Source organism: Anser anser (genome assembly GCF_964211835.1).
Source record: "Anser anser genome assembly, chromosome: 27".
In the NCBI taxonomy this organism is placed as follows: domain Eukaryota; kingdom Metazoa; phylum Chordata; class Aves; order Anseriformes; family Anatidae; genus Anser; species Anser anser.
The window spans coordinates 6520133-6536970 of NC_139748.1; the positions used below are offsets into that span (position 1 = coordinate 6520133).

At 52.1% G+C, this 16838-nt stretch overlaps 1 protein-coding gene across 2 annotated transcripts in view; it reads left to right on the forward strand.

Annotated features, from left to right (window-relative positions):
* ILRUN (inflammation and lipid regulator with UBA-like and NBR1-like domains) overlaps window positions 1-8629 on the forward strand; it is a 31821-nt gene extending 23192 nt beyond the window's left edge. For both annotated transcript variants that reach the window (XM_083812133.1, XM_083812134.1), the window contains exon 5: window positions 7722-8629. In XM_083812133.1, the coding sequence (XP_083668259.1) occupies window positions 7722-7757 (36 nt within the window). In that variant the 3' untranslated portion in view covers window positions 7758-8629. The remainder of the gene's footprint in view (window positions 1-7721) is intronic.
* Window positions 8630-16838: the final 8209 nt, after the last annotated feature.

The window sequence follows — 16838 nt, forward strand, 5'->3', positions numbered from 1 at the left end:
GGAACAGCTCTGTTCATGCATCAGTCAGTGAAGAGTAAAAATCAGCTGCTAAGTATAGCTCTGAGTTGATGGAATTACCTAAGCCTTTCATAGCTTAACACTAGGCTTTAATTTAGGTGAGAAGACTCATTTCCATTTTCGGTGGTCAGCTTTAGGCTTGGGTTAGCTGTATTTTTTTTCCCCTTTGCCCTCGTTCTCCGAGTGCGGGCTTAGCAGTTGCTTCATCGTTTGTTTGCACTTGCAGGTGGGCAGAAGTGGCACCGCTCAGGGCTGCGCTTCTGAGAAAGTTCCTGCACACAAATTCTCGATGTGGGGTTTTGGCAGCAAAGGGGCCTTCGTTTTTTCACTCGGTCTCCCCTGTGGAAAATTCCTCGCCCTCCCTACCGAAACGAGAGTGGTGTGGGCAACAAGAGGTCCGGTGTATCGGCAGGCTCTCCTGGCTGAGTAGCGGATTTTGGCTTTTTTAAGGGGGAGCATAGGCGTAAGAAACGTGTACCTACTGGAGGTGCAGAGGGCATAGCCTGTGCCAGCTGTTCTGTGGAGAAGAAAAGCCAAAAAGGAGACTGAAACACTGCCAGAGATATTCTTGATAAATTTAAGAAACCTGGTCTGGCTAGTAACCCAAAGTTTGTGGGCGTTACTCTTACGAGTCGTTATCACCTACCCTTGGAGGTAGGGCAGGTGGCCTTCTTTCTCTTTTTTATTCCTTTCAGTATTTTCAGAATGTTCATGGGGGGGGGGGGGGTTGAGGTAGACTTGAGATAAAAGCAGAAATTTTGCTCCTTGCTTTTTTTTTTTTTTTTTAGGAAGGGTAATTTTTGGAGACAGGATGGGCTGCGTAGAAAGCTTGTAGATCTGTTGAGGTTTTTATTTCTGACGTGCTGTTTCTGTCTGATGTACCACCAGTTAGCTGTTGCTTTGAGAGCCGTTACTGAGGTAGGTGTGAGGATCGGAGACCTCCTCCAGCCGTGCCCTTTGCATTCAGGGCAGGAAGCATTCTGGCACAGACTTGGTGCTCACATTGGTACCACCCCTGTTTCTGCAGTGAACAATGTGTGTAGGTTTGGCATCCTAGATACTTGGTCTCATCTGAAATTGTCAGGTGAACAAGCTTTGCCTTCCCTAGTTTAGGCCTAGGGCCTTGCATCCCTTCTTCCTGCAAGCTGGAAATCCTCCTGGAAAATAGGTTTTCCTAAAAAAAAATAGGTAATGTATAAGTGGGATCCCCAGCTGGGGCTCAGATTAAATGGAAAAGGGCTTGATGGGGGTGGTGTCAGAAGTATTAAACTGCGTGGTCAGCAGGGGGTGGTCAGGTACCTGCTGGTAATCGTACCCCTGCTTCAGCCTCCCGTCTCCTCCTCCTCCTCCCTGGGGACTGGACCTGTGCTCTGGTGCTTGTGGGGGGGAAAGAAAGCTACTAGATTTTGTCTTCTGATTGAATATTGATGTGAAAGGCTTTATTTCAAGCTCTAGGAGCAGACAAAGAGTATTGGGAGTTGGTAGCGTACATAGCTGGATTTAGGATACCTGGATTTTACCGATCTTGGGCAGAACATCTGATATTGTCTGTTTTCATGCACCCAGTTAGTGGGGTGAATCCCTAGTCGTATTTAACACACCAGTGGTGAGATGTAGCAGAGGGGATGGGTAAGGCTTAGTTCAGGCCTCTGTCCTGCCTTTAGAAGGAAGATAAGCCCCTAAATATTTCTCAGATCATTGCTGAGGCTTCCACTCTGCCGAGAGATTGTGAAGGACCCCAGCCACACGGTTGCATGAGACCATGAAATCCCTGAGATAAAACTAGCTGTTCCTGGCGTCTGCGGCTGTAAAACATGCTAAAAGCCTTGAAGTTGCCAGACCTTGTCTGTGTTAGTTCTCTCTCTGGTGCAATTGAGCAGGTGTAACTTGTCCTCTACAATTCCCCAGTGGAGCCAGGATCTCGGCGATGCTGATGTGCCATCTGCTGCCGGATGAGACGAGCGTATCGATGTTTCACACGTGGAAATGGCCAGAGTGCTTTGCACAGCACGTGGTACGGATGCTGTGCTCGGTGAAACAAACTTTCCTAGAGAAAAAGACACCCAATCCCCTATAAGCAGATAAGATGAATCCTGTGATACGCTTGAAACTGAGCGTGATCTTTATTCCTGCTGTAGTGTATGCCTTCCCTGAGTCCACGCTGCCTCACCCTAGGAAATAAACTGCTGGAAGGCCGTAGATCGGAGTCTGTGTCCACAGCATTGCTCAAAGCCTGTTGTATATCTATTCCCCGGGGAATTTTTGCATGTTCTTAGACTTAAACATGTGCTTAAGTGCAGGATGGGATGCTTATCTCAGGATGGGGATGAGCTTGTGTTAGAGTCCAGATATACCCATGCATGGGTATTTTATTCTCCTCTTTGGCAATCACTTTCTCTCTGTATTCTCAAGAGAGATGAGGCTAATATAGCCTCCTTCTATTTACTCCCTCCTGTCTCATAGCAACACTGTCGAGGTCACTGCTGCTCTCTTGTGACAGTCTTTTACATTAAAAGCACAAGATGTGGCCTTAAGAGTGCCTAGGGATTAAATTTCTTAACGAAGAGAAGAAATGTACAGTTTAAATGTCTAAAAAGCTCTGAGGTGGATAGCCATATACTGACATTCACATCGTACTAGTCACTTACATATGAAAGTAGATATCCAAATCTCTGGCTGAATTTAGCTGCCTGCCCGTGTGAATCGAGGTATTGCTGCTTGCTGTGTAATCACCAAAACAGCACGGGGAAAGTTCTGACCTGCAAGGATTCACCCCTACAAAACAATTTGCAGAGTCATTGCCATAGCAAAAGGTGTTCTACAACTTGCCTGGTGATAACCCAGTCTGCTCATTGCTCACGATAACTCTTAAAAGCCTGTATAATAGAAGCATTTTGGAATTTGGGGTCAAACTCTTACCACCTTTTTTCCCCTGCTGTATTTACGCTCCGCATCTTCGTTCTGTGTGCAGCTGAACTCTGATCCGTGCTATTTGACAGCTACCTGTGTGTAGGGGAAACCAAACCTCCCTCTGTCCTTACAGCCTGTAACTGGCCTCCCCTCTCTGAGTTTAAAAATTGCTGCTGCTGCTCCTGGAAGCTTCTCCCAGACCAGGACACTCCAACTTGCCTATTTCTGGAGCACCTCTCTAGACTTCAGACAGAATTTTCTCAACGGGAAACTATTTGGGTACCAAACCATATTTGTGGGGAAGGGATTTGCCCCAGAGATGCGCACCTCCCTGTAGAAGAGAAGCTCCTTCTCTCCCGGTGTCTGGGCTTTACACCGGGCCGGTTACCCCACGGTTAAATTTGTCCAGAGCAAGTGGGAGAACGTCGGGCTCCAAACTCCTGCAGCAAGCCTTGGACAGCCAGACTGCTGCAGTGTCTGCAGGCTGAACTGACAGTGCAGGGGCTGGTTTGCTTTTCTGGCGAAAGGCTAGTGTGTGGATGCTGCATGCTAGCTCATCCATGAAAACCAACAGTCCCCGTGCCTTCGGACTGTGGGAAATGTGATATAATGTGATTTTTAGCTTGACTTTGCTCCGTTGCAGGCCAGCAGTTTCCGTGTTTTTCTCTTTGCGGACTAAAAGCTTGCCGTTAAGTCACAAAAGCCAAGGTGCTGCATGGTGACTTACATCCCTGAGCCCTCTGCGCTCCGTCGGCTCCGTGCATCTCCTCCAGCTCTGAGAGGGGTCTGAACTGCTGCACCGTGTTTGCACAGCATGCATGGAATTACAGGGACAAACGCGCTAAATACTTTGTTCTTCTGCTCGTGTTGAGTTTTCCGAAGTTAGCCAAGCGTGGGTTGGAGGAGCGGTGACCAGGAGCAGCCCGGGGGGCCGAGTAGTGCTGGCTGATGCTGTCGGTGCTCGTTGGGAGGCTCCTGTACTGCTCTGCAGCTGGGCACCACACTCCTGTCTCTCCTCGAGTGTACCTCTTCTTGATCTTGACTCGGTCCCAAAGGTGAAATAAAGATAGATGTTTGAAAGCCTGTGTTGTGATGGTTTATGAAAGATCCCCTTAAGCTTGGTTTCGTTTTTTTGTTACCTAAAAATGCTCTGCTACTCCACAACTGTGTTTTAGAAAGGGGATGGCGTGCTCCTGTTCCCTCAAATCACAGCCAGGTGTGGTGGATGTGAACGTGGAGGCTTTGCTGTGCTTGGTTGGTCCCCGAGCACAGCGCCTTCATTTAAAGACCTCAGCATTTACAAAGGCCTCTAACTTTCCAAAACCTCCCAATTCCCTCGTGGACACTGACATCAACTGATTATTTATAACAAAAATTAGCATGTACAGGCTTCTCTTGAAAAAATCACGGCCCTCTGTTCTGCATTTGTCTGAATAGCCAGCATGCTTTCCGTAGCCAGTTAGCAATTACTTGTGTGGAAGATGCTAGAAGAACTGAAAGTCATTTTGCGAAGCTGCAGCTGAGCTTTTCATAAAAGCGGTGATCTCATTTTCAGAATGGAAGCGAATTCACCAAAATAGTGTGAGTAGTTCTTCAGCTGGAATAACTTGGGTAAAACTGCACTTGTATGCAGAATTATTTTTGCATTTTATGATGTAAAATCTTGCGTACAAGGGGTAATTATTCTCGAAAGCATCCTATAATGGAGGTTGGTGTTTGCATTGTAACAGTAACTGAAGTCCTTAGGTGTCAAGACACTATTATAACTGTGTTGAATAAATGTAATAAGAACCAAATGCTCAGTGAAGAGCTTGCATCTTACTGAAGAAGAGCAAAAACTATTAAAGTATGCTTATTTGGGGGGGAGGGAGGGGTGATAAGAGTTTCTTGCTGAGGGAGGGATGGATAAAAAGGAAGGATGAAAACCACCTGAATAAAATGACTTAGCACCATGTGTTAGGAACTGAACTGAAATCTATTTCTTCCTACCCCAGTCCCGATGATTTAACAAGCGACACAAAACCAAAGCTGTAGTGAACAGCCTCTAGAATGCGGAAATTTAATTTCACAAGAATTTCTGTTTTTCCCCGGAAATATCCAGAACTTGAAGTGATGTGCTTCCTGCAGCCATGCTAGTTTAAAACAAATTCTTGTTTTCCATGCAGGAGCTCTGTTAGGTGTGATGTGAAACCAAGCCCACGCTCTTGGTCTTAAAGAAGCAAGTTTTGTAAGTTCTCACATGCACTAACAAATCTCAGGGGTAAATGGCATGCAGTGAAGAGCCCCTTGTATGCAGAGTTACGTTATGGTAATCCCAAGACCAAGGATTTTTTTTTTTCTTTTTGGTGAGACGCATTGCACGAAGCTAACTTCGGGCAGATCGTGAGCATCTTGCTCTTGAAATCGCTGGAGCAGGGCGAGGAGCTCCTGCGGAGGTGTCAGCCTGTCCAGGGCAGCGCAGCAAGCAGCAGAGCTGCGTGTACTCAGTAACGTGACTCTAAAGCTGAGCTAAATTCTGACTTTAATTAACATGTTATTAGCATAATTGTGTAGCTTGAAATTAGGTGCTGCAGAAAGCAGCACCTGAAGATCCAGAGGGTTCCCTGAGAACGAGGCCAGCAGCCGCTTCGCGGGGGCTGGCAGCGCACAGGGGACTGATGACCTGTTCTCGTGTCTGACCGAAGTGCAGGGCTCTGGGCTGTGCCCTGATTCACTGCCTTAATTCCTTTGTCGGGAGGTGCTGCAGGTGTCTTGGCTTATGGCAAGTGCAAATGAGACAAAAAAAAAATTAAAAAGGTTTTGCTGCGGAGCAGGGAGCCCCCAGCAGAGGGAGCAGGCAGCTGGGAGCACTCAGTGCACGGAGCACCCCTGGGAGGTTTGGGAGAGCTTTGCCAGTCAGATCTGCAAACGAAGCCTCTGTGCAGCTGATTAAAAGGTGAAGCGAATTCTGGCGAATGTCTGTGCAGGTGACTGGCCCCAAATTCTGATTTTTTGTCTGTAGAGCAGTACTGGGTACAGCAGCTTAGCCCCTGTGAGGTGAGACTGCTTAGGATCTTGTGCCTAACATAACTTTCCTCCTGTATCCTTTATTATTTTGTGTGTGCACGTGCACCCGTGACTCGTCACGGTACTTTAATGCACAGTTTCCCTTCTGCTCTTCCCCTTCCCCCTGTTTCAGTGACAGTATTTTTAATTAACCCGTTATTAGCGTAATTGTGTAGCTTTAAATGAGATGCTACAGAAAGCAGGACCTGAACGGTACCTGAAGATCCAGAAGGCTTTCCTGAGAGGTTTCCCAGAGGTTTCCTTCTGCTCTTCCCCTTCCTTCAGTTTCGTGAGGGTATTTTTTTCCAGGTGTTGGATATCTCAGTCTCAGGCTTCTGATGGGAACTGCTGCTTTCTGCGTGGAACCGGTGGGGAATCCGTTGGGCGTTACCTCCAGAAGAGCTCACTTCCCAGACTGGGAGTGCAGCACCTTCCTAGGGCTGAAGCGTGCTTGGTTTTCCATCACTGCACACATTTCTGGCTACAAACAGTAATTTCCCAGCTCCCAATCTTTTTTTTCCATGCTCTGCGTGCAGTTCACAAGATGTCCTGTTTAATTGTTTGCTATTCCTCCTGTCTTGGCTGAATTCTGGGAGCTGTCAGTGGATGCTCCGTTTTGCTATTGCCTTCTATTTTGCCATCCAATATATCCTAAAGAATTAACTTCTCACTAGCTGCAGCAAAATCATCGGCTCCTTGTAGCATTTCCTTTGTATCATAGATGAACAGCGGAGCTCTCGAAATTGGGCTTTTGCAATTCAGCTTGAGCTAGTGCAGGTACTTGGCGTGAGTTGCGTTAAACTCGTTTCGTGGCTCGTGCAGTGAGGTTGTTGTGGATTTGCAGTAAGACGTGCAGGAAATGAGGGTGGGTTTGGGTTTTTTTGGAGGTTTTTCCTGCTAAAGGTGAAATGGTGAAAACTTGAAGCCAGAGCTTGCTCTGTCCCTTAATGACAGAGAAGGGCTTTGTGCTAGCTGTGCTTTTGGCTAACTCATCCGCACGCTCAGAAGAAGGTGGGCTGCACACAGTGAGACTCTGGCAACGAAATACAGCGAGCTCCTCTCCCTCGTCCCGCTTCTGACCTGAGTATGTCCTTGGGTGTTACGGGAGGATTTTGTGTGGCTTGTGTCTCCGTCACCGTGACAAACTGAGCATCTCTGTGGCTTGGGAGATCCCTTACCTGCCTGTCGGTCTCCTTGTTCTGCTTCGTGATGAAACACCGGCCAGTTGGTTTGAAGAATAGAATAACGTTATCCCGAGAGAGCAAATACATCGCTGGGAACGTGGACTTAAAATCTTCCTTTTTCTTGAATAGCCTCTACTGCCTGTTAGGGCCTCTTTCTTAGCTGCTTGCTGTGATCTTTAGAATACGCCCGTGAAAGCGTAGTCGCTGGCTTTGCAGGTGTTGTGGCATCTACAAGCAATTCTTGCTCTGGGGTAGGAAATATCCCAAGTTTCTTGGTCCAGTAGCGCCCGAGAAACGTTTTGCCTGGTTTTAACCTGGCGTCAGTAACATCTGAAGGAGGTAAGTGGGCAGCGCCTGGCATCTCCTCCGGGGGGACAGCTCCAAGCACCAAACCCTGCGTTTCGTGAGCGTTTCTTAAGGCTGGGCAACCGAGGTGGCTTTGGTGGGCAAGGGGTTGTGTTGGGTTGAGCAGCGTGGGATGGGCTGGTCGTTATTTGTAGGCGTACGCTGATCGCTTTTCTTTCGTGCCAATTGAAATTGATTATGTCTCCAACTTTCTTTCAGGGTTTCCACGGTCCTTATCCCTTCGGACAGTCTTAAAACACAAACACACAAAACGGGTATCGGCAAGAGGAGAATTTAAAGAACTGACTTTTGGGGGAAGGGAGGGGGATCCACGTGGCAGACAGACACAGCGTGGACCCCCCTTCTCTGCCTCCGTGTTCTGGATAAAGAAGAAAATAAGACAAAAGCCCAGTAACTTAAGACTAGCTGTTTCCAGAGGAAAAATCTAAGTATGCATGTGTGAATGCTGAATTTCAGGAGTGGTGTTTAATGCTATGAGAAAGAGTATACCAACGCCATGGATTTTTTTTTTTTTTAGAAGTCATTCTCACAATTAGGTAGCTTAAAAAGAAGATTTAAAAATGAAAATGAAAAAAGCCATCTTTAAAAAAATATTTTGCCTACAGAGCGGTTGTAGTTTGAGCAAATGTTTAATTTCTGTTTGTTTCCTGTTCATATTTTTTTTTAAATAAGGGACAGCGTGCATTTTTATGGAACTGTCATGTTTTGCTTGTTACCGAATGGGAATTTGCTTAGCATCTTCTGGGTTTTGTGCGGTGACTTGTTTTTGTTGGATGTGTTTTAATGACAGGTTGGGTCTGCACCCAGCTCTGCATTTTTAATATCACCTTCTGTTTATAGTTACCAACTTTTTAATCTTAATTCTTCTTTTTTTTTTTTCCCCCCCTTTTGGTTTGGGTGTTGCTGTTAGTTGTCCTGCATGTCACTAGAAACCCTGCTGGAGACCAGGTCTCAGCATCACAATTAGGGAGCGACTCTGGGACTGGGTTAGGATAGCGTGGAGGGCTCGTTCCCCTTCCCTTTGTACACGAAGTACACGTAAATACACATCCGTGTTAATAAGAAACAGATTTATTAAAGTTCCAGAGCTATGTGGTTAGCATTTAAGAATACCTTTTTGTTAACTCTGATGTACAGTAGCTGTGCCTAGAGCGACCAAGCAAGTATATCGGTCTCGTGCCAAGAAGAAACTTTTCCTGTAGCTGTAATTCACGTGCTGGTAGTTGCAAAGCTTTGCAAGTCCTGTCCTTAGAGGTTTTGAATCTCCCATCTCCCTCTCACACACTTTTAAGTTTGAATCCATTTCTCCTGTGATAAAGTGTTAGCTTTGAGGCTCATTCTTTGCATTTCTGAATGTAGAGGAAGAGTTAGCATCAGCAGCTGGACTCCACTCTGTCGCCTCGTGTTGTTGCCTTTATCATCCTGGCTTGTGGCTTTGTCGAGGCTCTCGCCTTCTAACCGGGCTCTCCAGGGCTTGTTCCTAGAGGAGGGATTGTTCCTCCGAAGATGCGGGGCGCTCTGCTGCTCCTCCGGTGCATTTTCCTGCAGTTAGTGGTCGGAAAGCCCGCAGTGAGGGGAGGGAGATGGCCTCGTGGGTTCCTAAAGCTCCGGGTCACCTTCACATCCTCCCAAAGGGGGTGAGCTGAGGGGGCACTGACTCGTGCAGAAGCTTGAACGAACTGCCAAAGATACGATGATATGCAAAGACCCCGCTACCTTCTTCCAGATCTCTCTGGTGCAGCCTCCTCTCTCCTCTTCGGAGCAGGGCGCAGGCGTGCTGCGTGGCTTCGGGCTGGTCACTCTCTCCTGGTTGTGTTTTCTTGGTTGGCTTTCGGGGGAGGCTTCGTTTTCCTTGCAGCTACCAATTGGTGCGTACAGGTGGATCCTGTGGAGGGCTTGGGAGGAAACTAGGATGCTGTAGCCCCACGCTGGCTGCTTGCTGTTAATTGTATGGAAATGGCTGACAGGTTTGTCTGTATTTGGGGTTTGGATATTAAGGGTCGCTGTTACCCGAAGCCTCCCTTCGAGAATCCGCTTGCTGGGAGAAACGAGTATAATGTGAGAAACCACCTGCGTGCAAGAGGCACTGCGGGGTTTGGATCACCAGCCCCGTGCACGTGGGGTTTGGTGAAGACCTGGGTTTATTTCAGGTTGTTTGAGGTACGGATCCGGACAGAGCTGCTCAGGAATGCAGCCGCGGAGCGTGGCGCTGCGCTGCGTAGTGCCACCACAGTCTGGTTCCTGTCCTGCAACATCCTTCTGCCCAGGTTCAGCTGTGTCGTAGCATCCAGCCCAGGGAGTGGTTTGCATTGCTGCAGTGGTGCTGGGCAGGTGGATTTCTGGGAGCAGGTGGAGCTCACCAACAGCGTGGCACGCTCCGAAGACATGGATGCATGCCTGACCAGTGCATCTCCCGCAATGCTGCCGCTTCTGAAAGCATCTAAAACACCAGGGACTGCAGTTTGTCCGATTGTCGAGGTGATTCCTTATCTTTACGAGCTCCTTTAGTCAGCTGGGTGGGTGGGGAAGTAAGACCTGAGCCTGCACGCTACAGCTGGCGCTGCGACCTCTGCCTCGTGTCGGCTGGGAGCCCTTTGAGCCCTCAGCTACCCCTGCTCTAGCTTTCTGCTCCCAGGCACGAATTCTTCCCCTGCTTAGAGTGGCTGCCACACCTGTGCTGCTCCTGCTGAGGCTGAGTTTTCCTTTCCTTGAAACAAGCTCGCATGCACCCCACGCAGTCCCGTGCTTTCCCGCTCAGGAGGCACACTTGTTCTGCGCAGATCCGAATCCACTCACGAGCGATTTCGGTCCGTGGTGGCCTCGTGACAAGGGTCACCAACTCCAGGGTGTGAAGAGAGGCAGAGCCCGATCTGAGATGCTGCTGAAATCCGCATCCTCTCGCTGCTCACCCCGCAGCCGTCCCCCAGGTAGCCGAGCTAAGCGCTCTCGTCGTGGGGTGACCTCTCCGAAATGACCGTGCAGGGCTCCGGAGGCGCTGGAGGTTGGGTGCTGACCCTTGCTGTGACAGTGGGACAACCTTTAGGTTGGTGATTGCTCTACCTCGCTGGGTTTTCCCTCTAGTAAAAGCTTTCACTGGGGCCGAAGGTGGTTTTTTCTCCTCTCTTGGAGCGTAGTGGTGCTGCCGGCCCTCGCATTGCTCTTGCTGTCAGGTTTCCAGCTTTAAACGAGGTGGGTTTGAAATATTCAGCAAAACTCCTTCCGGGTGACTTCAGGGCGCTGTGATTGTATGGGTTTCTGTAGGATTGAGGCATTCAAACTCACGGAGACTTAGCATCAGATACATGGAATAAACAGTATGAATTTTCAGGAGAGCTGAATACCAAGAGTTCGGTGAGCGTGTGGCAGCTGAGGTGCGCCGAGCCAGGTGAGTTACACGTGCACACCTCAGGCCTGGTAGGGATAGGAGGCAATCGTGACTGAGTTGAGACTGGGGAACCAGTACAGAGGCAGCATCACCCCAGTGAGGTCGCTGTTCCTGACCGGGGGGAGACGGGGCCGGCACCCACTGGTAGGTGAGGGTGCGGGGACAGAGCTGCAGCTGGCTCCGGCCTGACTGACACCCACCTGCCCTGAGGAGGGGGACAGAGCTTCCTTCCCCGCCTGCTCCTCCAGAAAGAAAAAACGATGCCCTGTGTCTGCTCTCCAAATGGATCCGTGTGTCGAGCATGAGCCACCTCGGACGTGGAGCTGTCACCCCCCGAGCAGGGGCAGTGCAGGCAGCCCAGGGAAGCCAGAGCGCGGTCAGAGCTCCGCAGGAGAGGCCGCAAACCGGTAAAGAAAAGGCACATGGAGGGGAGGAATCCCCTGCCTGCATCTCAGGGGTCTCGTACTCACAGTCCTCGAGGGCTGGAGGATGCAGCTGCCCCTCCGAAGGGCACAGCTTGCGTGGGTTTTAGCAGCCGGAGCCCGCAGGGTTGGGAAATGCACGCTGTCCCGTCTCTGGGTTTCTCTTGTGTTTAATTAATTTTATTTTATTTTTCCTTGTGTGAGTGAGTGGGTGGTTCTGCAGCCTGTCTATTCTCTCTGGGGGGAGTGCATGTGTAGCCCAGGATGGTGTGTTGCCTCATGGAGTCTGGGAGAAGTCCTATGATAGCACATTGGGGGTAAAAAAACAAAAAATAAAAAAGTTTTTTTCCGTAATGTATAAATGAATATTTGTATGATTAAATTAACACAGAAAAAAAATGTTCTGTAGCTGTTGAGAGTTTTATTGAAGCTGAAAAAAGAATCTGAATCTGACATCTTGTAGTTAAATGTACTTCTTCTGTCCCCAGGATGTTTCCAGGCACGGTGGCCATAAGCTCACTTCCCTCCCTGCCTTTACCCCAACTCAGCTTACAAAGAAGAAATTCAGCGTGTGCTGAGTTTATCAAACAAACCTCCCAGCCCAGGTAGATACGTGATGAGAGGCTGAGGCCCGTAGGGATTTTTTTGTGAAAGATGATGGGGAAGAGCCTGTGCAGGAGGGAGGGGGTCCCATGGCAGCGCCCGCCCCAGGAGGAGGAGAGCGCCTGGGGGCAAAGCTGGGCACTGGGAACCTTGAAGGCCTTGTGGATACGAGTACGAGCTTAGAACCGGGCCAGCCATTTCCCAAAGCAGTCACGTTTCACCTCAGGACCATTGCTCAGGGCTGAGTCCCAAGGTGTGCCCCCAGAGCCCCCCTCGTGTGGCTGCGGCCTGGCTCATGGCTGCGGCCTGGCTCTTCGCTGAGGCGCGGCGATGCCCCACAAAGAGGCGGCGGTTCGGCCTGCTCACTGCTGTCACCAGTGGATGTCCCTCGTCCCACGGGCAGGGAACCTCGCACATCGAGCTGTGTCTGCCGCCTGCACCCCTCCTCGCCCGGGGGACACGGTGCCGAGCAGAGTTGAGCCCAGGCTGCCGGAGCCGCCGGCGCCTTCCCCATGGATCCGGGATGGAAATGGGACGGAGGGGAGGTGGCAGCGAGGGGTGCAGCGTGAGGAGGAGCAGAAATTTGGGTTTAGCCATCTTCATGTGGTCACCAGCACAAAGCTGGGTCCCTGCGTGCTGCTTGTGTGGTTTTGGGGCGTCCTGGTGCATCCCCAGACCGCGGCGCAGGGATCGCGGTGTGTCAGGCTGCAAACAGGGGCTGTTGTTTGGGGACCCTGGGGTAATCAGCAGAGGAATTCTGAATGAACTTAGCCTATTTTATTATTATTATTTTATTTTATTATTATCACTAGGGGAATATCTAGTAGTGCCCTGTATTAGGATGGGGACGTGTGAAGGTCCTTGGGAGCCACTTGCGTGGCCACGTCGGGCTGATGGCATTTCCCAAGCAAGCCCTTATTGCTCCAGGCACCCAGCCGAAACATTTGCCTATATAAACTATATTCTGGAGCAGCTTAGCTGAAGCTGATCTCTTGCTTATGTGTGACTTTGTTATTAATCCTCGCAAGAAACCTCAATGTGTGCGCGCGCTGGGTTTGCCTTTTACCATTTGAATAAGTGCCTGGAGCTTTCATGAGCTGTTTCAGCTTGACTGAAAACCTTACAGGGAACAGACATCCTGCTGCCTGTGCCCACGGGTGTTTGTTTTGTGCCTTGAAAAGAACGCACCCCTTGAGCTCTCGGTGCTCACGGGTGTCTGAGACCGATCCGTGTTTGGACAGGTTAAGTCGCCCCCCTCCTTCCCCCTCCAACTTTTCATTTACTGCTTATTTGCTTGAAGGAATCTGTTTGCCTTTAGGGCTGCAACCTGTCAGAAGTTCACCAGAGCAGGACAATACCATCACACCTTCCTTCTAACGCTATCTCCCGAGCAGGCGAGCGACTGGAGCGATTGCTAGACTGGAGGTCATCTTACCACCGCGGCTCCTGCACGGTTCGCGGCGCGAGGCGAGCTGGCACGGCAGGGCGCCAGCTCAAACAGCTGCTGCAGTCACCTGCGAGCCGTCGGGCTTTGCGCTTTCTCCGTCTTCTTTTTTTTTTTTTGTTGAGGTGGACCAGATCATTGCCTATTAAAAGTTAATGATAAAAAAAAGCTGTTCTTAATCAGATATTTTTTTTTGGCTTGGTGGAGCGGTGGCTGTTGTTGGACGTTCGCTGCTGTATGGACAGGGGGGAGAGGGGCACTCAGGGACTGAGCTGCATCATCCCCTGGCCTCTGTGCTCCCCTGGGAGCTCCTCGACTGACCAAGGACCAAAGCACAGCTCCAAGCAGCCTGTGCCGAAACCTCCGCAGCACCACGGTGCAGGCACCGGGTCCGGGGCTCCAGCGAGCACCTCACCATCCTGGAGCAGCTGTAAGTGCAGCAGAGGACGAAAGGCCAGGCCCTAGGGATATTTTTTTCCCTGCCAGTGTGGGGTAGGAGCGTGCACATTTGCACTTAGGTCTACGGGAACAGCTTTTAGTGCAGCTTTTCTTTGGAAGCTTTCTGCGACCCGTAATCCGTCGTGAGCGTGCTCAGCCAGTGCATTAGTCGGAAATAGCCAGTTAAACGACTTAAAGAAATCTAATCTTAAAGGTCTCCTACCTCATTCATAAAACAGCCAGCTAAAAGCGTGCGCTGGAAACTGAGAGCAGAAGCAGATGGTAGGCGCAGGTAAGGACCAGCATTGTTTGCTCCATCAAATATTATGGGATCGGGGCTGGCTTAAAGGCTGTCACTCAGAGCATTCCCCTGTTTTGTTTACATCTTTGCCTGCAGTAGTAAAACCTTCACAATACCGGTAAGGGCTTAAATGGGAAAAAAATGAGGCCTGTTTTCACCTGTTTACAAATGGAGCAACCGGGGCAGCACCCTGCAAGGCGGCTGGGCTGGGCTGCAGGTCGGTGACCCCACAGAAATCGTGGCCCCATCCTGTGCCGTGGCGCTGGGAGGTGATGCTGGGGTGTCCGGATGGGTGCAGAGCAGCTCCTGGCTGTGCTGTGACCCCTCAGGAGCCTCGTGGAGGGAGCAGTCCCAGCTCCTGCCCACCAGGGCCGGCTGGCTGCAAACCTTCTGCGTAAAATCGGTTTTTGAACCAATCTCCCCGGGGCTTTCACAGGCTTCTTGGCCTTTCCTGCTCCTAGCCAAGGTGGTTCCAGCTCGGGGTGTTTGAACAAGTCTGAGGCTGGCCCTCGGGTGCAGTTGTTGTCCTTGAGGCATCCTCCACACCCCGGGGTGCTCTCCGGCAGCCAGGCACCCTGCTGGGGCTGTGCTGGCCCGGCTGTTCCCGGGAACTCGGTAAGGAGCTCTGCAAACAAGGCTAAAAATCTCCAGAGCCTTCCCACTTGCTGCCAGGGCTGAGCCCTGCATAATCTTGCTTGGCTGACTCACGGTGAAGGTGCAGGCGTGGGCTGGGATGTGATCCAGGAGCAGTGCTGCCCGTGGGGGGATTGTGCCTGCAGGGCCCAGCTGAGCGATGCCTGAGCCCCTCGGGCACACGATAAAACTGCCCAGAGCTGCCAGCGTCTTGCAGGCAAGTTCAAAGCCCTCTTAAAGCATCCGTAAACCCCAAACGGGGAAAACCCCTGAGTTTGGATGGCCGAGAAGGGAGAGCAGGTGGGTGGCCGGGGGAGGCTGACATACAGGGTGCCTTGTGCAGCGCTGCCTCTGCACAGATCTCCATTTATTGACTTAAAAGCGAGGCTCCCGCTGCCCAGCTGCTGCTCGGAGCGGCCGACGTGGGACGAGCAGGGCCGGGTGGTGGCAGCGGGGTGGTGACAGGGGGGGATGTTTTGTCCTGCAGCCGCTGGAAGGTGCCCGCTTGGGCCGCTTCCTATCCGTGCATTCAGGCGTCAAGGTCGGTGCTCGCCCTGTTTTTTAGGGGAGAGGCTGAGGTCCAAAGTCCCAAGCCTCACCCAGCTCTCTCTGCCCCTCTGCATGGGCACGCAGAGACCTGGGGCTCATCCCTGCTCCCCCAGCTCTGCTCCCAGCCCAGCTGACCCTCACCAACTCGTTTCCTCCCGGTTAAGCTGGGAATCCAGACCGCAGGCGGGCTGGACGGGCAGTCTGCGTGTCCTTCTGCTCACTGGGTTGTGCCGGGCTGCAGGGGGCTGGCACAGGAGCTGGGGAGCAGCTCCCGGTGGGTGGCACGGGGACACTGTGAGCTGCGGAAGGTGCCTGGAGATTATTTATCAGCCGCCTTCCCTGGGGAAGGGCCTGGCCTGAAGGAGATGCCAGCAGAGGGAGCTGAGCGTGTTCCTCATCTCCAGCCCTCCATTGCTGCTGGACGTGGCTCCTCCAGCCCTTGGGACCTGGTGCTGGTGCTGGTGGCCACCCGTGTCCCTCTGCAGCAGCTGCCACTGCGCACAGTCCCAGGCTGGGGAGGTGCTCGCGTGTTTCTGGCCACCCACAGCTCCATGGGGTGGCACCGTGGCACCCAGCCTGCCACCGCCACCACGAGGGTGACCTGCTGGGGACAGCTGAGCTGGGCAGGGACCTCGGAGTGGCTGGGATGTCCTACGGGCAGCGATGCCCCATCAGAGGGGGGCCTGGACCCCATCTGTGTGCTGTGCAGCAGCTGAAGGCGCAGCCAGGGCTGCAGCCCCTCCAAATTCAGCCGAAGCTGGTGGTGAAGCACCGCTGGGGACGGAAGACGCGGCCCTTGGGGCAGGGAAGCTGTCCCCAGCCCTGGCAGAGGGGGACATGAGCCGAGTTCCTTGTGCTGCCGGCCGAGGAGCACCGGGGCTTGGAGGGGTCCGTGCCGGCGGGAGCGGGCAAGGCTCGCTGCGCAGGGAGCAAACGCGAGCCGCGTATTCCTCGTTATCTAATCTGCGCCGCTTTCCCTCCTCGTTGTTTACCGTGCTTGAGTTTCCTCAATTAATTCTGACAGCTGCAGGCTGGGCCGTGACGTCAGCCGGCGGTGGCGGAGCCCCAAAGCCTGGAGAGGCATCGAATGTGACCCCGGGGGTGACCTCGGGGACCAGGTGGGACAAAGCCATCGCTCCCCGTGCCTGGCACCTGCTGCCCGCAGCACCCCGAGCCTCTCCGGGCCGACCACGAGACGCCCCTCGGTGCCACGAGGCTCTGCTCTGCCCCCTGCCAGGCTGCAGGGACGTGCCCCGTCCCCACATGTGGGACACCCAAATCTGTGCCACGCTGCTGCCGTGGGCTCCCATGGCCCTGGGGCTCCTGGGAGGGTTGTAGTTAGCGGCCACGAGCGGTGTGGGGCTGGGCTTTGAGCAGAGGAGCCTTGGGCAAGCGTGGCCACCTGCTGCCGCTGCCCCTGCGGGTAACTGGGCAAGCACCCACCCGGGGCGGTGCAATTAAATGCCAGCGGTGCAATTAAACATCCGCTGCTAATGCTCTGGGGGGTGAGAGGGGCGGCTTGCTCAGCCCTGGGCTCGTC